Source organism: Nipponia nippon, unplaced genomic scaffold (genome assembly GCF_047370975.1).
Source record: "Nipponia nippon isolate SJK-2023a ecotype South Korea unplaced genomic scaffold, ASM4737097v1 scaffold_19, whole genome shotgun sequence".
Classification (NCBI taxonomy): domain Eukaryota; kingdom Metazoa; phylum Chordata; class Aves; order Pelecaniformes; family Threskiornithidae; genus Nipponia; species Nipponia nippon.
The window spans coordinates 2,789,200-2,811,852 of record NW_028262335.1 but is presented as its reverse complement, the minus strand read 5'-3'; the positions used below and the strand labels follow the sequence as shown (position 1 = coordinate 2,811,852).

The 22,653-nt window shown below is 53.1% G+C and overlaps 1 protein-coding gene across 6 annotated transcripts in view; it reads left to right on the top strand.

The window, feature by feature from the left end:
• The window catches only part of KAZN (kazrin, periplakin interacting protein), a 234,163-nt gene that overhangs the window by 198,207 nt on the left and 13,303 nt on the right, over positions 1–22,653 (top strand). For 3 of the 6 annotated variants that reach the window (XM_087755446.1, XM_087755450.1, XM_087755448.1), the window contains one exon: positions 21,315–21,506. The exons of 1 other annotated variant lie outside the window; for it this stretch is intronic. In XM_087755446.1, coding sequence (XP_087611572.1) covers positions 21,315–21,506 — 192 coding nt within the window. Of the gene's footprint in view, positions 1–14,329; positions 14,640–20,919; positions 20,939–21,314; positions 21,507–22,653 lie in introns of those variants that run through there. 2 more of the 6 variants (XM_087755449.1, XM_087755451.1) reach the window with 2 other exon arrangements.

Genomic DNA, 22,653 nt, shown 5'->3' with positions numbered 1-22,653 from the left:
ATTGCTTCTTCAGAGCAGGCGCTGTTGTTTGTTTCCCAAAAAACCCTTGGATATCTAAAAATGAGTTTTTTAATTCACATTTGCATGCCAACATACCCTGCCATTCAGTGAGGCTGTTGGGAATATTCAGGGCCGTGGCATCCTTACATAGTTATCTTTTTTTTATCAAAAAAAATAGAAGGGTTGTGTTTGAGTTAGAATAATAATTTTGAAAAACGCGGTTGCAGCCCCTGCTGAAAAGCTGTTTTCTCTCGGAAAGCGCGTTGTATGTTTGTGCCCGTGAGTGCCCGGGAATGCGGTGCTTCACTGTTTGCAACAGGTTTGTCAGTTCCGCTGTGGTTTCCCCATATCTTTTCTCAAAAATCAGGTGTGCTCAAAAGCCTGGTAGCAGGGAAGAGAAACTCAGTATGTACGTTTTTACTCTTGGGATTTTTTTCAGGTGGTTTTATGGTTTTGCAGGGCAGGGGCTGTCTACTGCTGACCGTACATTTAGTGGTTGTGCAGCCGAGTGCTCTTCTGCGGGTGGCAGCCCCAAAACGCGGCAAGCGAGCAGGGATGTAGGATAAATAGGAGGTGACAAGTCCAGAGCCGGTGGCTCGGTAGGGTTGCACCCTGGACTGTGATGCTTTTCTTCTAGGGGGGTGTAGCAGGATCTCCTCTGAGCGCTTTGTTAGTGGGTGCCCTTTTCATTTGCATGGGTATAAACCAGCGAGCACCTTGCCGGCAGGAGCTGAGCGGAGGCGAAGCTGGTGTAAGTGCAAGGAGGATCCCTCCCTCGGCTGGAGGGGGGCTGAGGTGGTCCCCGGGGGCTGGGGATGCGGCTCGGGGTCCGGCTGGGCGAGGGGCGATGCCCTGACCTGTCCCTTGGAGCGGGGCGGGGGTAAACGCGGGGCTGCACGGCGTCAGCGTGGGCTGTGCACAGCGTCGCCTCGGGTGCCCGTGCAATTGTACGGCGTGCGTTATATCCCCCCTCTATTGCCTGTGGGCTTCTCTGGCCCTCCTTCGTTCCGTACTTGCACCTCGTGCCACCGGCACAATCAAAACTCATTCTTTTCCCCACATGGCTCTTTTGATCCGTTTTTCCTCCCTTCCAATGCTGTGATGGCGGAGCAGAGGCGTGAGAAGTGGCTGGAGCAGATGCTGGTTGTCTGGTCCTCATGTCATGGCAGTCCTTAAAATATGAATATCCCCCCAAAAGCCCTCTTTTCCTCCGCAAAACACAGTTCCTCCGGGCATTTGGAGGGAGATTCCTGTGTGTGAATCTGCTCGTGTTACTGTTACGGGGTATTTAAGACTTAAAAAATCCCCTCGAAGGTGTAACTGGTATTCATTGAGCCCAAATATCAACGGCCGCTAAGGAGGGCAGAAAGGAACCTGCTCCCAAATGTGCAATTTCCAGGGAAAAGCTGGCTTGGGACAAACCCCATTCTTTTGCACCTGGTTGTAATCTCATTTAAAGTCGAGGAGTGCTTTGTGTGGTGCTGGCCCTTCCTCATCCACGCTTAAGGAAATGACTTGCTCCAGGTAGCTTCATTTGTGACCCTAGATCTGAAGAGCAAAAAATACTTTAAAAAAATGTTTTATTAATTGCAGATAATTTTCCAGCAGCAGAAGAGTCACGGTTGCAATTCCCAAGGGTGGCTTAACCGAAGTAACTACGTTAAGCATCACAGATACCATCCAGTCCTACCCTATTTATAGCTGCGAAGGTGGGGGGAGTTTCTTTTGGACTGGTTATCGCTGGAGATGTTGCTGGTGATGCCGTGGAGCTGAGCTCGGCTCTCCGGGGATCTCTCCAGAGGGCAGCCTGCGTTTCCAGCCCTCCCCGAGCCCCAGGCGGGCGGCTGGGACCGCAGCCTCTGCCCCGAGGAGCTGCCAGCGGGGACTGGCTGCTTTCTGGCCAGCCGGCTGGGGTATTTCCAGTAAGGAAGGGATTTTATAATGTTTTAACTTTGCGGGTGGGCTGGTCTGGTACGGCTTATAGGTGCTTTTCCCCATATAATTGACCATGGTCACAGAACACCCAATTTCCAGGTGTCTGTCCCCAAAACTCCCAGTGTGCAGGTCCCGCCATGCATTTCTGGGGCTGCGTTTTGACTTTCTCTGCGGTGCTTAGGGCTGCCGATGCCTGCAAAAGCTGCCTTTGCCGAATTCCCCTGGGAGGCCTGCTCTCCTTCCCTGGCTGGAGTTGGATCAAGTAATAGCTCTCTGCCACGCTTTGGAGATAACTTTTATTTGCAAATAGCCAATGCCTCTCCGCCTGGATCAGCTCCTCTTATCAGAGAGATTATAACTGGCTCACTAAACAATATAATCCTGTACAACTCCCAGCAATCTTTTGGGAGGATTTCGCAAGTAGCTGAAGAACAGAGTAAAATCTCTGGCTATAGGATTAATTGCTATAAAATCAAGCTTGTATTTGGCCGTGTGTTTAAAAAAGAAACCCAAAGCCTATATAAATACAAGTGACTATTTCTGCTTGTTATCTCTTAAACGATCCCTCGGTGGCTCCTGCACATGCGGAGCCTGATCTACGGGTGCAGCAACTTGGAGGTACGTAACAGTGTGCCAGTTTGGGACTTCAGGCGTCAAAAGCGTTTGCTCTCGGGGCAGTGCTGCAGGTTCAAGATTTTTAGATGAAAATACTGTTGCGTTTATAGGCCGTGCCTTGCCATGGATGCTCTGGGGCTGTTCTTCATCTGCTCCGCTGCTTCCCAGCCCCTGGGATGAGCCTGGTCCGTGCTTTGCTCCGGGACGTGCCCTGCTGCCAGTCTGCAGCTCTCCCAGGCACATAAATCTGTGCCTGGGCAGGTTCAGCAGCCTGGGGGAATGACTTTGCTTCCAAATATTTTTTTGGTTCTTTTTGGTTTTTTTTGTTTTTTGTTTTCTTTTTTTTTTTTTAACTTGGGAAACTCAGTGCGGAGTTTGCCAGCGGTTTTCTTTTCGCTTGCTGAGCTGCTGGCATTGAATGCGAGCGGGCAGGCTGGGTTACTAAAGAGGTTTTGGTTTCCTTGTTGACCGTTCACTTTTTTTTTTCCTTCCAATAAAAGGAAATCGATAGCAGCGAGCAGCCCCAGATAGCTGCGTGTTGCATGCTTTGATTCTTGTCCCAGGAACCAGCTGGGATTATCGGTTGTCTTTGTACTTTGAATTTTAATAGCATTAACTGTAGCATAGTCATGTTATTTTAAAATCCCATCGAAAGTTGCCTTTGTAACGCAGCAGACACCACTTGGGTTGTGTTTTTCTCCTCCCTCGCCTGCAGAAATCACAACCAGAATTTAGAGACAGATTTTGAAGGTTAAAACTTCCCAGATTGTTTCCCTCTCAGTTGTCATTTCGGGACGGTTTTGTTGTCTTTCCGATTGCATCAAATATTTGTAATCCTGCGGGGTCTGTGGTGCGAGGGTGAATCTCGCTCAGGAAAACAAAGGGTTGGTTTTTTTTTTTATAATTTCCGCAGCATAGCGGGGGGGAATTGGTGAAAAGAGCAGTTACCAAACACGGCTAAGCTTGGCGAAGGTTGGGGCCATGCTCCGCGGTGCCTCTCCTAATGCCTCTTAGTTGGGTATTTGAAGCATCACCCGAGGCTTTTATATTTAGAAATATTGACCTGTCGGATCGTGACCCTGTCACCCAGCTTGATTTTTAGATACTTTTTTTTTCTTCTGGTCCCGCAGGCGGCCCCTGGGAGAAGGGCCTTGGCCAGCGTCCTGTCCCAGCACACATAAGGCATAAAGCAGCTGAAATATTAAAAACCTCCTTATCTTACTAAGGAAAAAAATAGCTTTGAACAATTTTGAGTCTTTGAGATCTTCTGGTTGCGCTGTGTGTTGTGCATAGGGGGTGTCCGGTGTGTGAATGACCAGGTATTTCTTTAATTTTTCTAGTTTTAAACCTAATCCCGGAGCCGTCATTGGGTGACCAGCATGTCCCTGGCTCCAGGGGACTGCTCCGGGCTCCGAGTCATCCACAGAAACCCTGATTTACCGTGCTGAGGGTTTAGGGCCCAGCCACCTCAGCCATGGGTCTAACCCGGCTGAATTCCCGCTCGTCGACGCTATCGCGCGGGTCGCTCCGGGCTTTGGTGCCGGTCCCTGCACGCAGCCAGGCTCTCCCAGAAACGCCTCCTTCTGTCACCCCCCCGCAAACACCCCGCGCCTGATGCATCTTGCAAACGGAGCTGGGCGTCTTTTTCCCACGTGCTGTTGCTTGCACCCAGTTAGATGCATTGCATTTGCTCCTTCATGGCATATTTTTCCCCTCCAAATCCCCAAGTTGGCCCTGGTTAGGTTTTTTGTTATTACTGGCCTGATCTTTTCAGTACAACAGTATTTTTTTCTGGGGCAGAGCCCAGTGCTGGGCACAGCTCGGGTGAGGTCCTGCGAGGGCAGCGTAGAAAAGGTGCACGACATCGAAGCGTTTATGCGAGTAAATAGCAGGTAACATCATCTTTTTTGTCTTGCTCGAGTAATGTGCTGAAAACCCGTACTTGAATTATTATTCTTGATCACATTTAGTTTTGAGTTAATACGATTGCTTCTTGGGTACCTGTCTCCTAGGGTCATTTATTACTCTTTTCATTTTCTAACTCTAGCTACTCGGAAATCATGGCTGAGGTTATAAAGTATATTTGGAAGAGATAAGGGTTCCTTTTATTTGCTTTGCTTTCTGAGCCTGTGGAGGACATGGGTGGGAGGGAAAGGCAGAAGTCCTTTGCACAAAAAGGGGGGTTGTGAACTTTTATTTATAAGCTGAAAGCTAAGATTTTCAAGGGTCCATTTGAGTTAAGAAACTGAAGCTTGGGGGGGGGGAAACAAGCAAAATCAAAATAAAAACCAAACCCAAACCAAAACACAACCCAAACCCTGTAATTACTGTGAGACTTGTGATGAAGAAATTAAAATTGGCAGCTCCCGTTGTTGCACATCTTGCTCCAATAATCTCTCTCCTCTTTTTTCTCTTTACTCCCTCCATGAACTCCTGTTCCACCTTTCTTCCCGGTGCCCCTCCTTCTTCCCAGGCCCTGATGCTGGGAGTATCAAGGATGTCACGTCGGAGCCAGGATCCCTCCCCGTGGTCGCCGTCCCCTGGCCACCGTCCCATGCAAGGGCAGCAGGACCCGTTAAAATAGAAAAGGCATCGAGGGTTTTTGCACATCCACCTGTAACCTTAACTAAGCACTGGATGCCTCCTGGGGAGCTTTGAAAGGCATTAAACGCAATTTTAAAAATCAAACCGAGCCTTCGGCTGCCTTTTTCCAGCCACGGGGCAGCGTTTGTGTCCATTGGGAGTGGGCGCAAATGCCGTGTTTTCCTGGAGTGCGACGTCCTTGGCCGCTCCGGGCTCCCCTGGCGCTTTGTCGCCAGAGGAATTGCGATGCTCGGCCTCCCTGGGCTTTCTGCGTGTCCAGATAAAGCATTTCAGAGCATGGCTTCCTCCAGAAAGCATCACTTTTTTTTGCTTCATCTGGTTGGAAATAAAAAATAGGAGTTTTCCTCTGCTTAGCCGGGTTGCTGTGCTTCCTCGCGTGCCTGCCTTCTCCGGGATGCAATTTTCCACCCTAGCAAGAGCGGTCTCCCCAGCGGTCTTGATGCTGAGCTCATTCCAGTCCCGGACTTCCACCTGATGCTGCCAGAAGCTGGGCTTCTGCTACCAGCTTTGGCGTGCATCTTCTGTGGCCTCTGCAGCTCCTTTTTGATTTTTATTTTGTTTACATTTTTTCTTACATGTTATTTTCCCAGCCCTGGGTCTGCCTGGCGCAAAGCGCCGATACCTTTGTGAGAGCGGCTGCCTGCCAGCTCCCTGCGCTGCGGCGCGAGCTAAGATTAATAAAAGGCTGTCACTTTTATTAACTTTGCAGCCTAGTGCGTTATTTAATTCCAGGCAGGCACCAAGTGCAGCCCTCCAAGCTTTAAGTGGCTTTCTCGGCCTTTGCGCATGCGTGTAAAATACATGTGCAAGGGGCGGTGTTACGCTGCCCGCCACAACGCTCCCATCGAGTAGTACTGCGGGTATTTGGGAAAAAAGCACCTTTTTGGTACCAGTTGGGGTTTGGCTCCCCATTTTCAGCCTGCCGGTACCGATTTGGGGTCTGTTTGGTCTTTTTGTGGTGCAGGAGTGTATTCGTTTCATTGCAGTCAGGTGTGCCGTGATATTTAGTGTGGTGGTAAAGTTTTGGGGAAGAAACTGGTTGAAAAGCTTCAGGCGCTTTATTTTTGTCCTATGCCTCCTGGCAGGGAAAGGCAAGCTTTGCTGCAGAGGAAGTTTTAATAAACATAGTTTGGAAGTTCGTTAAGTGGCACATAAATAAAATACATGTCCCTCGCTGCTTGGGAACTTTGAAAGATCTTCAGGGTTTTTGGTTTTGTTTTGTTTTTTTTTTAATTAAAAAAGAAAAAAGCTTTTGGAAGCGGGGCTCTGAGTCACTTCACAGGGATGGGCTGCAGACGCGGGAGCAGGGATGCAGCGGGGCTGCTGGGGAGCATCCCGGCCGCGCGCGACGTGGGCTCAGCCTGCGAATTCACACCCGCCGAGACAAGCGCGAGGCTTTTAAATGAGCCATAAGCACATTAGCCCCTTAAACATCAGAATTGGGGACAGCTTTCCTGCTGTCGGCTGGTAACTTGCCGCTAAAGCGATGGGCTGCTTTAGCAGGGAGAAAGCTGCTCGGTACTGCCCTGCACCGTGCTATCCGTCTCCTTACTGCAGTGCAGTTATTTTTATCTATTATATATTGTTCTCGGTAGAATTATTCTGCCCCCAGCCTGTAGATAAGGGCTGTTACTAAATGAATTTGAGCTTTTCCTTGAAGGTTAAATTGCTGCCTCGTAAGTTGGCGAGTAAGACGGGGAGATGCTTTCCCTCCGCAAAACGTGGGCTTCAGCCCTGACCTGGCAATTTTGTCGAGTGTTACTTGAAAAAGGGCAAGTATTGTACTGAAATGCTGCCTGTAGTCCTCGGAACAGACGGCTCTTTCTGAGCCCTTTCTTGTTACGATGCCCACCCGGGTGTCAGCTCTCGGGTGGGATCCTGCAGCACGGATTTGGGCAAGTTTTTTTTGTAGGCATCCCTGGGAACGTTCCCGTAGGATGCAGGTCACAGCTGGGGGACGGGGTGGTTTTGGGTGCTCCTCAAAAACAAAATGGCAGCTTGCGGTCCCCCCTCGGAGCAGCGCAGGGGTGTAAATTTTGGTGAAAAGTGGTAGCACCATCGTGGTGATGCTGGTCCTGCAGTCTGGATTAAGCCCAGCCTTGGTGTTAGCATCCTCTGTGGCTGTGAAATACATAACTTATAGTAGAAATAGGGCCAAGGAAAGTCCTGACGCTCTCCAAAGTTTGGGGTGAAAGGATTAGGATGGAAAAACTGGTAGGAAAACTTACAGAAAATGTGACTGTTGGCTGCTCTGCCCAGAGGTGAATTTTTCAGTCGGCCAGCGAAAAGACAGTATATTTAGTACCGGTGTTGCTGACAAGGAGCAGGTTGGTGATTGGAAGGCTACCGTGGGATATGTCGGATGGGTAATATTAGGCTGTATATCCCTGGAGGCTTCCCCTCGAGTCCTGGAATCGTTTCTCCGTTATTTATAACGCGGCTAGGAGGGGTGGGTCACATAAACGAACCCAGCGGGACGGCAGCGTCGGCCCCGTGCGGCTCACGGCGCCTGCGCCAGCCTCCCTGGCTCCAGCCGCGGCGCCGGTGCCCTCGGTCCGGGGCAGCTGTGGGGGTTTGGGGATGCAGCCCCAGCCCAGCAGCCCTCCGCAGCACGGGGCGATGGCTGTCCTGCAGGTCCTCTTGTCGGTGGGCCACGTTGGTTAACAAACACGGCTGCCATGGGTTTTTATAATCTGTTAGCATGAACCATTAACTCTTCCTTTTAATTATTCAGGTTGCCTTTTCTAAATTTCTTTTTTAAGTGGAGCTAATAGGCTTTGCAGAGGAGGCTTCCAACCACAGCGGTTCCTCCCCGGGGGAGCTCTGTTTGTGCATCACCAGCTAATCTCTTTTCTTCATTATCCCTTATCTTCCTCAAGCTGATTAATTGCTTTCAATTGATTTATAAATATTCTGTTGATACGCGTAGCGGACGGGAGGGGAACAGGATATGTCCGGGCACATGGGGTCACTGATCCGTGCGGCCCCCCCCGGGCTTTCCTAACCTGCCTTGCGAAGCCGAGCGGTTGCGGACAGGCTTTCTTCCCCCTTTTTTTTTTATTTGCAATTCCCTCCAGCCACCAAAAATTGTCCTGCAGCGTCATTTTGAGTCTTTATTGATGTGCATGTACAAACCTAGTTGCTTTTTGTGGTCCCAGTTGAATAGCCATTGGGACGTTGGGCACAACGAAGGGCGCAGCAGTGAGGGGTTTGTGCTTTGCCACCAGTGGCAAAGAAGGTGCCGGCGTGATGCACGTTTCCAGCTCCGTTGGTGCGTCTCATCCGCTCCCAAATATGTATTGGACCCCTGCACGCGGCCCCAAGAACGTTAGGGGGTGAAACGTTGGTTCCCTGCAGCTTTGGGGCCGCTGGAGGCGCAGATGGGGACGTGAGCGGGATGCGGGTGGTCTCTGCCCAACCTCCCCTCCCCGCAAAAGCTGGGCCCACACCTCCGCGCCCAGTGAGCGGCAGGTTTGGGGGGAAAGAAATGGGGTTTGGGTAGGTGCTTTTCGTATTGATAAAGGCAGTGGGTTGTGTGTGGGCAGCAGCTTGGAGGGCAGCAGGTGTTGTAAAAAGATGTTTTCTGTACTGGATTCCCTAATACGCGTGCATATATTGTTGGAGTGGTTCGTGAAGAGGGAGGATGAGAATTGCTTATTTGAAACTCTCTGGAAGCTGAAGTGCAGCTCTGAAAAAATTAGAAAAAGGCAGTAACATCTGGTTAGTAAAGATAGCGTCCAAATTCCAAGGCGAGTTGCTCACCTTCAGCCCCATTAAAATTATGCATGTTGTTGAGGATGCAAAGGTATTTTTAGGAATGGGAGCGCGATTCTACATACGGATAAATTATTAACCTCTCCTGGAAGGCTTCCTTTTTTTTCCCCTGTTATTTCTGAGCATGGAGCCCGTTCCCTGCTTGGGCAGGCTGAGCGGGCTGGCCCTGGGGACATGATGGCCCTCGGTGGCCTTGGGGTGACGTTCCCGGCTGCGCAGCGGGCGAGATAAGGCTTCGAAACCTCGACCAGAAAATGTTTCCGAAAGTTTGAGACCTGCCACGCAGCTCTGGGTTTTCTTGCTGTTCCATTTATTCGTATTTTGATTTATTATTCTCCTCTTTGACTATCAAGTGGCTGGTGGCACAGGCACAACCTCAATGTATAGCAACTTAATTACATGTTGCTAATGAGAGGCTGCCAATCGAGCAGGCCGTTTTAGCAGCCCAGGCTGCCGCTTTATCGTATATTTGCAGGAGTTGTATAATTTCTTTGTCATCATATATGGTAATATATTCGCTGCAGCATGACACGGGATGAGGTTCAATGAATAATGTAAAACCCAGAATAACACTGAATCTATATTAGATGTGCTTTTCCCCCCAGTGTTATTTTAAAAAGGAAAATATTGATTCTGGTGGGGTTCAGCGGTTCAAAGCTCCCGGAGAGCCCACGTTTCGCCGATCGATACCCAAGCCGGGTGGCCGGCTGCGTCCTGTCCCCTCCACGGCTGCGAACGACAGGCTGTCGGCGCGTCCCTCGCCTCCCCGCGCGCTCGTTAACGCTGACGAAGCTGGGGAGGGCGGGAGGGAGCCGGTGACGTTTGCCTCTGGATCCAGATGTGGCAGGAGCACGGAGCTGGTGCCGCCCCGGGCCGCGAGCAAAGGGCGCAGCTGGGGTTTGGGTGCGTGGTCCATACGTGCTGTGAATATAAACTGGCAACGAGCTCAGAAATGGGGATATTGGGGTTTTGGTCCCTTCTACCCGCTCTCCAATGCGGAGGTGCTCGGGATGGAGCAGGGCCGGCTGTGTTGGGGTTTGGCTGCTGGCTGAAGCAACCCTCCCCAGAATACACTTTTTTTTTTTCCTTTCCCCAGTTACTTTCTCTGAAGGCTAATTAGGATGGATAATTTCTATTTGGTTTTTTTTTTTAACCAAATTTCCCCTATTCTGATCTGTATCGTTTATTTTTGCGGGCTATTATCTTAGTCTCATTACAGCCGTTTAGCATTTGAATGAAAAGATCGTAAGGAGGCCAGAAGTTGTTAGGCATAAAACGCCTGTAATAACAACCATAATTCTCAGGATAAAATAAAAAACCAACAGAAATAATTGTGGCGAGTTCAGGAAACTGTACCAAAGGAGATTGCAACCGGGAGCACGGGAACCGGCACGATGATGTTTGCCCTTTACTCGTTCCTTCTTTGCCTCTTTACGTTGCAAACGGCTTTTGCAATGCTGCTTTAAAGACGGGGAGAGTCACTGTGTATGGCCTGGGTAGGGACGGGGAGAAAAAACACTTGGGGATTTTTCTCTCCGTTTTGGCTTTAGTTGATCAATGCAAAAACTCTCGGCGATGCACGTGCGATTTTCGGGAGCGTAAAATACTCTGGCAGTGCTGGAGGAGGAGGAGGTGCCAAGCAGTGCCAAGATCCTGAATGAAAATGACTCTTACCGCCTCTGGTTTTGGAGCCAGATCTGTGTTAATTAATCCTTTGCCTTACACGTTACGTTTTGCAATCTCGCCGCCGTCGCTTTTTAACTCGGTAAAAGCAGACGGAGGCTTCCCGGAGTGCCTCCGAAATTCCCAGCCGAGCGCTCTCCTCGGTGACAATGCCAATTTGTCACGAGTGAAATGTTTGACAAAAACGTGTCATTTTTGAGAAGTTTTCCTCGAAAGAAAAAGCGGGGGGGGGAAATAAATCAGCTCTGTTTCGAAACATCTCCTTGCTGCTTTTTTTTTTTATTTTATTTTTTTGTGAGATGCGAGGATGGGGAAGGGGGTTTCCACAGGCGCGGGGGACACGTTTTAGCAGCTTTTCCTAGAAGTAGATGGCATTTTGGTGCAGGAGACCTTGTAGAAGATCTTACACAAGGAACCTTGTGCAAGGTCTCCGGATTTTTCTATTCCAGTCGATGAGTGTGTGGTTTTTATGGACAGCTCTGTTCTCCAGGTCAAATGCAGCTCTGCAAGGAGCAGCTCCTGTCCAGAGGTACATAAATGCATCGCTGACCTTCTGCAGAGATAATTCTCACAGGGCTTAGGTTATTCAGCAGTCACTGCAGGTGCCTGGGCCTTCAGGGCAATAATGTCCATTGACATCCATATGGTCAAGCTGTACTTAATCAACCACCTACTGCCGTGAAGTTTCGGGGAGAAGGGTAACTTTGTGAGCGGCGATGCTGAAGTTGAAGGGCTTCTCGACCCCAGCTTGACTCTCCATTGCAAGGCGATGGTGGCCCCTGCCCTTGTTGGTGATGGTTGGGATTTTCCGCCCAACCTTGAAGGAGTTGGGAGATTTTGGTGGTGACCACCTGTAGCTCCAGAGCCATAACCCTGGTGGGATCTCCAAGCCCGGGAACTGGGAGATGCAGGTTTGTCCTGGAGTGGAGGCCATCCACTTTGGCTCAGCCCCCTCTTGCCTCATCTGCAGAGACCTTCTGAGCCGGCCTTGGGTGGCAGCGGTCCCTCCTGCCCTGACCCTGCAGAAGGGTCTTGGCTAGGAGGGCTGACGGAGGCTGGCGGGTCCCCGCCGGGGTTTGGGATGAAGGGCCAGACCCGTCTGCCCTGACACCCAGCTCCCGTCCCTTTCTCTGCACAGGCGGCCGCCGGGATCCGCGGGAAGTGACTCAGTGGACAAAAATACCCCTGGCCTCGGCTTCCTCCCAGCGCGGGGCCGGCGTCCCCTCCCCGCCCCGCTCGCACCCTTACTCAGCCCCGGCCACGGCATCCTGCGTGCAGCAGCACCCCATGTGTGTGGACAAGGATAAATCTTTTGTAGAAGCCACTTACTTGCTAATTAGCAAAACCGCCTCATGCGGAAATACGGGTGTCTGGGGTCGCGTGGAAATCCCAGTCTCGGATACTGGCTCCGTTACCGACCTCATCCCTCCCAGCCTCCCGATTAGGTGTGCTGTGACACCAGGACAGCCGGCTCTCATTAGGGCTGATGCCTTCTCCACGTGGTGTCTCCGGAGGGGACGCGGTGCGAGCAAAGCTCCCTGTCACATCGCCTCCCTCCCAGCGGCAGCCACCGCTGGCACGCAGTAACGGGTTGCTCCAAAGCAGAGAGACAAAACCCAGACCCCAGCCCCAATTTAAGCACAGCCAAAAGCGCAGCTGCTGCCCGACACAGGGGCACGCTCAGCGCTTGGAGCCCGGCTGCACCGCGCAAACCCGGCCAAGGCATGCGTCGCCTTGTAATGAACCAGCACCCTTTTTCCGTGCACCTTCCAATGGGGTTTTTAATCGAGTAAGATTAAAATTCCTGCAGGGAATCCCTGCAGGCGACACTGCTGGATTAAAGAGCAGCAGCACTGCACCCGCCGCATGCGTGCGTTGGGGACGAGGACGGGTGCTGCGGGTGTGAGTAATGCCGCTTGGTCCATCATTAGTCAGCACGAGCAAGGACGCAAGCCCAGCCAGGGAGGAGCATGACGGGTCGGAGGAGGCTCCCAGGAGTTGCTTCTGGGGAGCTTGGGGCTTGTGCAACGCCCGTGACGTGGAAAACCTCCTCTCTCTGCTTTGGTTTGGGGGCATCGCTGCTCTGTACCTTCCCGTGCTGTGGCAGATCAGTCCAAGAGGTGTGCAGTTACCTTTGCACTGTGCTGGTTTGTAAAGCAGATTTAAATCAGCAGGTTCTCCCCAACCCGGTGGTGTTTCCTTGCTCGTGTGGGATTGCTCTGGCTGCCGCAGCGTCCCCGTCGCATTGGGAGCTGAGTCGGCACCGGCGGGCGCGCTCCGACTTGATCCCTGAGGAGGGGAGTTGTGCAAACAGGGAGCTATGGGAGGTGACGCAGCGGCCAAGAGCGGAGGTTTCGTGGGCTCTGAGGAGCCGAGGCTGATGGTGGCAGGGGTTGGGGCAATGGGTGCATTGCACGCCCCGGCAGCGATGCTGCAGGTGCTGCCACGGCATGCACCGGGCTGCCAGCAACGTGAAGCAGTGTCAGTGCCGCCCCATTGCATGCACCGGGGCTTGTTGCAATAAGAACCGGGGCTTGTTGCAAAACAAAACCAACTCCCTTCCCGGTCCCAAGCCGCTGGCAAGGAAGCAGCGGGGAGGGGGGCAATGCCTGGCAGCGGGGCGTGGGGCTGGTAAGGACCTGGTTTATTAACCCAAGCTCATTTGGTGTATGCGACGGCCGTGGCTGCGTCTCTTCCTAGCCAGGGGCGGCTTGCTCCTCCCAGGGTTGCACTCTGTCACTGGCTTCCCAAAAATGTGAAAGCCAGTGCGCGCAGGGTGTGCCTCAGTTTCCCCATGCCTTAGATGCTGCTGCTGTAGGGTGGGGGAGCTGGATTTGCAGTGGCTGGCGGAGGCTTTATGTGCTGGGCACTGTTGGAAAGCAGAATATGGTGATTAAGTTTTTGGTTTTGTTTTTTTTTTTCCTGTCTCGGATTGCGTTTTCTGAACTCGGTGCAAGTCTTGCCTTCCTGGGCAGGGCGAGAGGTGCGTGCAGGCAGCGGGCTGGGAGCTGCTTGCAAAGTGTCCCTGCTCTGGGGGAATGGCCGCTGCAAAAAAGCAACACGCAAACGACCCAAGGAACCCAAAAAAGCTGGGTTTCAGAGTGTGTTTTTTCTGGTGTACATTTATGCAGCTTTTAAAAGCAAGTGGCCCCTACTTTCTTGCCGGGTTTTGCTGCGTCCCCGCTCATCCCATCCTCCAGCTCCCCCTCTCTGCCCTTACTCGCTGCAGGGCCAGTCGCTGCGGTTTGCAGGGTGAGGCCGGTCTGTGACGGTGCTCCCGCAGCCGTGGGTGTCGTGCAATTGCAACCTGCCTGGACAAAATAAATAATAATTGCAGTGGCAAAAAAAATATTGCATCTACCTCCCTTGCAAGGAACAGCTAGCACAAGCTGTAGCTATGCCAGAGACGGGGCTGCCTTGCGGTGTGTTACCTTCCTCGTGCCTCAGTTTCCCTGCTGTGCTGCCGGTGATGGCTGAGTATTGCAAACAGAGCGGTGGCCAAGCCGGTGCAGCTGGGACATCGCCAGCGTTATCCGCCGCCGCCTGCTTGGTGGGTGGCGGCAGGAGCGATGGCCGGCGAGCCGGGAATCATTTCCGCCGCCGACCGGGCTCCGGGTTCCTGCGCAGCCCTTTGCTCCGGGGCGGCGGGGAGAGCGCTCGCCTGCTCCGGGCCCCCGTCCCGCACACCTTGGCTCGACAGCGGGCAAAGCCACTCCTCTGCTGGCGTGACATCAGGCCGGGGAAATTCGGCGACCTGCGAGGGGTCAAATTCCCGGCACAGGTAGCGCCTGCCGTACTTCCGTGCCGGGGAGGAGCCTGCCCACCCGGGGACCCCCGACCCCGGGGACCCCCAGCCTCGCCGTCCCCCGCCATGAAGTCGGAGCAGGAAGAGAGCAAACCGGGAACGTGCCGCCGCGAGCACGGCTTTGCTCCGCGCCCGGCCTATTGTTCGGCTCCCTGGGGACGGCGAGGGGCAGCTGGGGACGATGGTCGGGGCAGGGTGCTGTGCCCCTGCTTAGCCCACGCAGGTAAGGCGGGGGGGTCCCCGGGGGTCCTGCTGTCTTGCGTGGTGGCATGGGGGGGATGCAGCCCGGCGTGCATTTCTTTCCCTTGCTTGCTTTGTGCCGTTGTAGCTCGCTTCCTCCTGGGAGAAACAAAACAACGCCGGGCCGCTGGCGAGCGCGCCTCGAAGCTCGCCGGGGCCGCACAGGAGGGTGGCTGTGGGTTGCCGTGCTGTCCCCCCACGCCGAGGGCGAAGCTTGGGGCAGGGGCGAGGGGCTTCGGCTCCTCCACGGCGGCGGGGAGGGTGGGCGGGTGGCTGCCTGCGCCCCGTAGTCCATTTTGTCTCGTGGAGAAGTTGGAGCGTGCCGGGAGCTCGCAGAGGGCTCGGTGCCCGGCTCCGGGGGCCGCTGCGGAGGTCGCAGCCCACCGGCCGGCTGCTGCTAAACCGTGTGTGCTTTGGAAAGCCTTTGCAACCTCCAGCCTGCCTCCTTGAATCTCTCTGCCCCCCCCCGCCCCCGCTCCCGCCGGCGTGCATGAGAGGTTTATAGCAGGTTTTATTTCTTTACATCTGCTGTGAGACACCCGCCAGTGCGCGGACAGGGCAGCCGAGCGAGCAGGCTTTGGCTTGCTGGGAATAATCCTTTTTTTGGGGTGTTGGGGGGTGCCAGGATACAGGGGGTAACTTTCCAGGCAGGCGGTCTCTGCTTGTCCTGCCCCATGGCCGCGAGCGAGTTGGGTGCTAGCGCTGGTTGATGGTGTGCGGTCCGAGCGTGCGACTGGGGGTCCTGTCCCGGGGCTGCGACCATAGGGAAGCACTGAGACCGAGCCGGTGTCTAACTCGGGAAATGATCAAAGATGGTGTTTGCAGGGATTTATGGTCGGTGGGTGAAAACTTGAACCCAAACTTGCTAAGAAGCGTCCATACCTATGCCCAGGTGACAGCTCGCTTGCTTGCAGCATCACAATAGCAGCAAGCGATGGAGTCTGCAGCTTCCTTCTTTAAAAGTAAAAGATGAATGTATGCAGCCAGAATTTGCTTTATTAGCCCGAGAGACTCTGCAGCGTGTGGCTGAGTGCCCCGGCGCCCACCCAGGAGGGAGCGGTGGTGGCCGGCAGCTCCTCGAGGTCACGGAGCGCCGCGGTGCTGCAGGAGACGCCGTACCCAGGGATGCAGCCGGGATGCGTGGCAGCGGGACTCGGCTGAAAGTGCGAGTGGACAAATTACGGGCCCTCGTGTTTATCCTCGCGAGGAGACGGTGCTGTGTGGGCTTTGGTTTAGAGCCGCTGCGGGTCTACCGTGGTGTCCAGGTGTCGAAGGGAGAGGTTGGACGTGTTGGCTTTGCAGCGGTAGGTCTCAGGCAGCGGCGGTAACTGGGTCTTTTTGCAAACCCGAGCGTATTTTGGGCTGGGCAAATGCTTTCTTGAGCATGACCTGCGCTTCGCGGAGAGGCTGGCTGCTTGCCCGTGTGGGGGTGGCAGTGGTTGGTCTCCCTGCTCTGCCCCGGCTGCCGCCCAGCCCGGCGCCTGGCGATCTGTGCTTTCCCTCCAAATCACTCCTTGCAGAGAGGGACCGAGAGAGGAGAACTGTACGTCGTGCAGGCTACTCGGGAACAGTCTTTGGGTGAACCTCTCTGCAGGGACTGGGGTTCCAAGCTGGGGCGTTACTTAATAATCGAAGGTGATGAGATGCTCTTTAAAATACTAGCTGGACTCGTCCCTAGGGCTTGAATCGTTGTTTTCTTCTAATAATGTTCTTCAACCTATGACCCTTCTGTTTCCCTTCCCAGGACAGAGGTGTATGTACATGTATATTTGTGTTTTTATATGTATATATGTAAAAAAATAGAGAGAGATAGATATATTCTGGACCAAAGCTCTGCAGGAGGGAGGAGGGATGAAGGGTTGCACCATGCTCTCGACAGCTGAGGGTCTGTGAGCTGATGCCGTTAGCAGAGAGAGTTTGCGTTTTCCCATTCCGCCCCTTTTTTCCCCCATTTGCATCTCTGTGCAGTGCCTGTGAAATCACCGATCGGGCTGATCCACTGCTGAGTTTAAGCTCTTGGCCCACAAGCGAGGCTTTTCTCTCTGCCCGCTGTTGGCCACCGTTGTAGATGTGCCGCCGCTGCACGTTTGTGTCTTTGGCCGGTTTCCTGCTGATGTCCTGAATAAAGAAAAAAAAAAAAACCCTGACTTGCACCCAGCAAAGCAAAAACCATCTTGCCGGTAAACTTGCAAAAGCGGCACAAAATGCAGCTTTCACCTAAGATAATGATTTCACCAACATAAACCTTGTCGTTTATACTGCATTCATTTTTAATATGTAGCCTCCAAAGACAGAAGCGCATGTACAGCAATTGTGTCAGCTGAGTTACATGGGGGGGAAAAAAAAAAAGAGGCTTTTAAAGGGATGTTTTTAAAGTGATGCCTGTTCCAAGGCCAGTAAAAGGCTTTGCTGCTGCACGGCCAGTGGATCTGCTGCCGAGCGGAGTCCGAGATGGGATTTGCAGGAACCAGCGTGGAAACGTCGGCCCCAAATGCTGTCTGGAGGGGTTCCCTGCAATTAAACCCCCCCCCCCCAACCCCAAAAAAATCTTCTTTACGTTGTCTGTTGACAGTAATCAGTGCTTAAAGCATGAAGGATGCAGAATCCGACAGTGTCATGGCAGTTTAATGCTATCAACTGAAATACAATTAACAGCCAATTATTTTGGTGTGAACGGTAGTTTTCGTCAATTAGTCCGGGAAACGCTTAAATCGCATTAATTTCATCACTGCCCACTTGCGGCAGATTGGGAAGGTGCTGGAATGAGCCAGCGGTGCCTCCTTCCCCCCGCCCTGGCTGGTCAGGAGTTACAGTGTGCAGACAACCCCCCCCCCCAAAAAAGGGTAAAAAGGGGGGGGGGGGGGGGAATTAAAAAGGGCCAAAATGCTGTGGAAAATGTGCCGTGGCAGGGTTGTGGAGGGGGGGGGTGTTGCATTTGGGAGGTGATTCCTAATAGCAAATTTAACTTTGCACCCCAATATACCAATACTTGGAAGGTTGAATTGCAAAAAAAAAAAAAAAAAAAAATTAATTATTCTGTTCTCTGGATTGTGTTTTTTGCGTCATGTTGCGGATGTGTGTGGATCTCCTCGTGCGGGGCGCTGAGCCCCGGTCCCCATGGGAGAGGGCTGATGCTCACTTCGGGCTGCGTACAGCTCCCGCAGGGTTTCGGATAGAGGCACAGACCCAGCCAGCTCGCAGGAAGGCATATGGAAATCCCTGCCGAGCCGTCTGTACGTGGAAGAAAGAGAGGCTGAAATGAGGTTTCTGAATAATTGGCCCTATTTTCCTGGTTATTGGAACTTTTCTGTAATGATCGCGAAGAGCTGCCTGCAAATGGCGCTTTTCGGATCATTTATTTAGGTGCTTAAATGTGGCATAGCAGCGAGGATTTTCCCCCACCACCACCCGTTTTAAAATGAAGGTAAAATTTTCCTCTCAAGCCGAGTCGTTCTCTTAATGTAATTTATGCAAAGAAAACGGGCTTTCTCCGTAGCACCCTCTCGAGCAGGAGGTGCCGGTTAAGACGGGATGGGAGCTTGCAGGAGAGGGATTGCGAGCAGATGCTCGGTGCTGGGGCGAGGGAGCGGCATTGGGGGGATAATGGTGTTGGTGTGGAGTTGGTGGATGAGCGCTGATGGGCTGGGGGGGACGGGGAGCCCAGGGAAATGTCGGAGTGGGATGGAAATGCTGCACGGAATGAGGGTAATTACAGGTGAGGGCAGCGTATGGGATGGCCGCTTCGGTCCAGCCCCAGTGCTCCTGGCAGCAGGTGCTAATAAAAAGCTTGATAGAGCGCAAGAAATTGCGCATGACGTGGTTTCCTAAGGAAACCGAGGAGAGCAGGAGATGTCGTCATCCCCATCGCTTCCCTGAAACGCCAGCTTCTTTCCCAGAAAACCCTTTAAAAACTTGCTGGGAAGAGTGCGGAGGGTTTGACTTGCCTTGAAACCCACTCCTGGCTTCTGCGGCGAAGACATCGGCGGGAGCCCCCGGAGGGAGTTGGGAAGAGAGCAAGGACGGCAGCACTTCGCGATGTAGTGAAGGAGCTGACGGGGCGCGTCTCTTGCTGTTTGAGCCTAGCAAGAGGTGTAGGGTTTTTCCCCTCAAACCTTGGCTGCGTGGATTGGGCTTTGCAATTTTTATACATATATCTCTCTCTATACAGAAAATGGGTTGTGCTTTGCAATCTATATATTGCAAAATAGATGTATATTGCAAAACTAAACATATGTTACGAAGTGCAATCCATTTTTTTGTGTATATATATCTTAAAATTTTTATGTGCGTGTATATATATGTATATATATATAATATATATATATATAAAAATGTATATAAAAACAAGAAGCTCGGATATCTGGCTGATCCTGAGTTCAATAATTCAGGTTTCTCCGTAGGCTTTGACATGCAGCCGGTGGGATGGGGAGCACGGTGCTGCATGCTCCTTTACAGATTGCACCTATAGCTTCTTATAGACCTTGGATTTTAATCTTTCAGTAGTTTCTGCCGGCATCGGGAGCAGAGTACTAAGTTGGGGATTAAAATGCCTTGCTGCATGCTTCGGAGGAGGAATGCTTTTGAGTTGGTTTTTTTTTTTCCCCGTTTTCTAACCAGGCCCAGAGGGGAATGGCGTGGTTTCGGGGAAGCTGCGTTGTGCAGCGCTTTATAGGAAGGAGCTTTGTAAGAAACAGCTGCAAATCTGCTTTAGGGCTGTGCCAAAGGACTCCTGCGGGATGTTCTGCTGCAGCATTCCCCCCGGGCTGCCCTTCCTTGGCCTTGCTTCCCCTCTCCCGTCCCTGGAGGGGTCTCTGCCGGGGAGGGGGAATTTTCTGGGGTTCCTATCAAAATGCTGCAATTTTCAGAAAGCCCGTGGGGTCGGTGGCCGTTGCGCAAGCTGCCCTGCCTGGATCCTCTTCTGCAGGTTAATCAGTTGCCAGGGAATAGCCGGCTGCATGTCCCGAGCAAAGCAGCTTGCGATAAAAGGTGCTAATGAATTATCAGTGGGAAAAAATGGGTAATTAGTGGCAACCATGGGTGTTTTGTGGGGCCACGTGGGGCTTTCCATGGCCGGCGAAGGCGCTGGGTGGGTTTTGCACAGTAAATATGACACCAGGCACGAGTCCCTGGCATCCCCCTCCCCGGTTTCCCAAAGGCCGGCGGGGAAGAGCTGCATTTCGGCAGCCCCGGGGAAGGGGAAGGTGACTTTGGCCGCCTCTCGTTCCTGCTTTTTGCACGGATTTCAAGCAAGCGCTGTGGACTGCACCGAAATCCCCAGCCCGGAGCCCGACTGTTCCTCGTTAGTGACTTTATTGCTAAATAATTTACAGAATGGGGCCTTGCCAGTTTTCATACGGGAAGCATTTCAAGTATGCAAACCAGATTTTATGCCTTCCTGGCGCAGCTGCTGGCCGGGCCGGGGGGAGCCACCTCTCCCTGTCCTGCTGCCGGCGTCACCTCCCCGCCTCGCTTCCCAAACGGTGGCGTGCAGGGGGACCTTGGCAAAAATAGGGGAAATCCCCCAATATTTCATGCCCGGCTGGCGTCCCCCAGGCTGGCTGATACATGGTGGCGGTGGGGAAAGGGCCCAACTGCAGGAGCTCGGAGAGGGGGTGTTTATTTTCTATTTCGATGTTATTTTTCCAGTAGCTGTAGCGTGCGTGCTGAGGGGTTTATTTTTTTTCTCCCCATGTTCACGGGTGTGGTGTAAACCCGAGAAATCAATAAGCCCCTTTGGATGAGTAACTGGTTTTCTCTGCGTGTTCTCACTCAAAGGAGGGGGAAAAGCAAAACCAAACTGTTCACACGCTTGCAGAAATCATTTTGGATCACGATATCTGGCTTGGGTAGAGGACTGCAGTGGCAATGCACGTCCAAAAGGTGTTTTGAGGGGAGAGGAGGGCGATGGGTGCAATGTGGAAATAGCAGAAAAGCACTTTATTACGCTAAGGAGCGGGTGCAGCCGTAGGAAACGAGGTCGCTGGAGCTTTTCTCCAGTGCTCGCTGCAGAGGGGACCCCGGCTGGGGCGCGCCGGGACGCTCCCGCGATGCCGCCGCTTTGAGGGGCAGAGCGGTCGCTAGGCGTAAATGTGAAAAATTCAAGATTCAGGTGCCGTGGGTAAAAGTGCTGTCTTCCCCTTTCCAGTCAGAGTGGTTTTGTTAAATTGTGTGGAGTACGCCCTGAATGCGCGGATGGCTGGAGGCAGAGCTGAAGCGCGTCGTATGGGGTGCAGCGGAGCTCGGCAGCCTCTGTTGGACGCTGGCCATATGAGCACCCCATTAGTGAGTGGTTTGGATGGGGAGGTGGTTCTTGGTTTTACTATTATTATAGCTATTATTATTATTATTGCTATTACTGCTATTATGTATTAACAGTAAAAATTTTTGATTTTTTTTTTTAAATGCAAAAACTGGGAACCAGTACCCAGTGGAGGCTCCCCCTTCCCTACCCCGTGCCTCCCCATTGTGTCCCTCCTCCTCCGCTTCCAGTCCTGGGGCACTGCCGGCACCGCTGCAGGTTTTGGGCTGTGCAAAGCAGTTTTGCAAGCAGGGGGATCGCCCCGGCGGCGTTCGCCCGGGGTTTGAGGTTGCAGCGGGGCGCGGGGCAGTGCCGGGAGCCGTCGGTCACTTCCTTGCATTGTGTCTCCTCTTCCTCCAGCGCTGCTGCGGGAGGAGGTGGCCCAGCTGCAGGAGGAGGTTCACCTGCTCCGGCAAATGAAGGAAATGCTGACGAAAGACCTGGAGGAGACGCACGGCAGCAAGTCGCCGGAGGTGCTCTCGGCCACCGAGCTGAAGGTGCAGCTGGCGCAGAAGGAGCAGGAGCTGGCGCGTGCCAAGGAGGCTCTGCAGGGTAAGGGCTGCGCGTCCTTCCTCTCCTGCACCTCTCCCCGGGACCCTCTAGTTTCAAGAAGTTAATTAACAAGGAAAGGAAAAGCTGTGCCTTTTAATGGGACTATGCAGCGTGCGTTCACCACGTACACGTGGCGGGGGGTTTGATCGCAGGGCAGCGCTCCCCGGGGCCCCGCTGCTGTCCTGCCCCAGCAGCGTGGAGCTGGGACGGACCAGGGTGCTGGGAAACGGGGTGCGGGGGGCGTTTGCAGCATTGCAAAGTAATTCCTCCACGGCTAGCTATAGAGTAGAGCCAAGAGAGCAGCTGAAATGCAGCTGGAAACATTTGCGAGGTGGGAGCGGGTTGGATTTGTGCCTCTCGGGCGCTTTTAGGAGGGAAGCAGCAAGTTTCCTGGTGAGTGCGATGTTCCTTATCCTGTGTGCGTTACCGGGAGCGCTGCAGAAGGCAGAGGCTGGGTCTGCAGGTGATGTGCAGGTTCTCCTCTTTTCTTCGTGCATTGATTTAGGTGTTTTCCCACGGTGGTCAGAGCCAGGCTCTCCCTCCCTCGCCGGCGACTACATGGTGAGCTCACCGCGAGCCCGGGGCCTGGGGTGTGCAGGGCAAAACGCAATATTGCAGCTTTTCCTCCCCGAACCGAGCTGGCAGTAAGTCCAGCCAGGACGGTTTGTTAGCAGGAGCCGGGGAGTGATCGTGAGCAGGGGAAAGCTCTCGTGCGTCAAACCTTGGCAGCGCCGCGGCTCTAAATATCATCTCAAATCCCCAGCATACCGCGTCTAACTTCCACTTGTCAGCTCGCGTTCGCGGATTATGAAAAGAAGCTGTCAAAAGTTCTCAGGCTCAGAGGCTGAGCGGCGGGGGGGAGAGCCCCAGCCCATCGCGTCTCCCCCCGTCCGGGATGTGGAGATGCACAGGGAGGGGCAGGGAATTGGGCTGAGTCTGTATTTGGGTGGAGGATTTTGGAAAAAGAGGAGGAAAAACTACCCCAGTCTACGTGCTTTTTATTTTATTGCTCTCTGATTTGCAAAAGCATCCCTATAAATGAGGAACAGCCAAAATATCTTCAAAATCTTGCCCACCTCGCCACCGATGCAGCCTCCGGCAGCAGGAAATGCTCTGGGTTTATAAAACTGTAATTGGAGAAGACAAA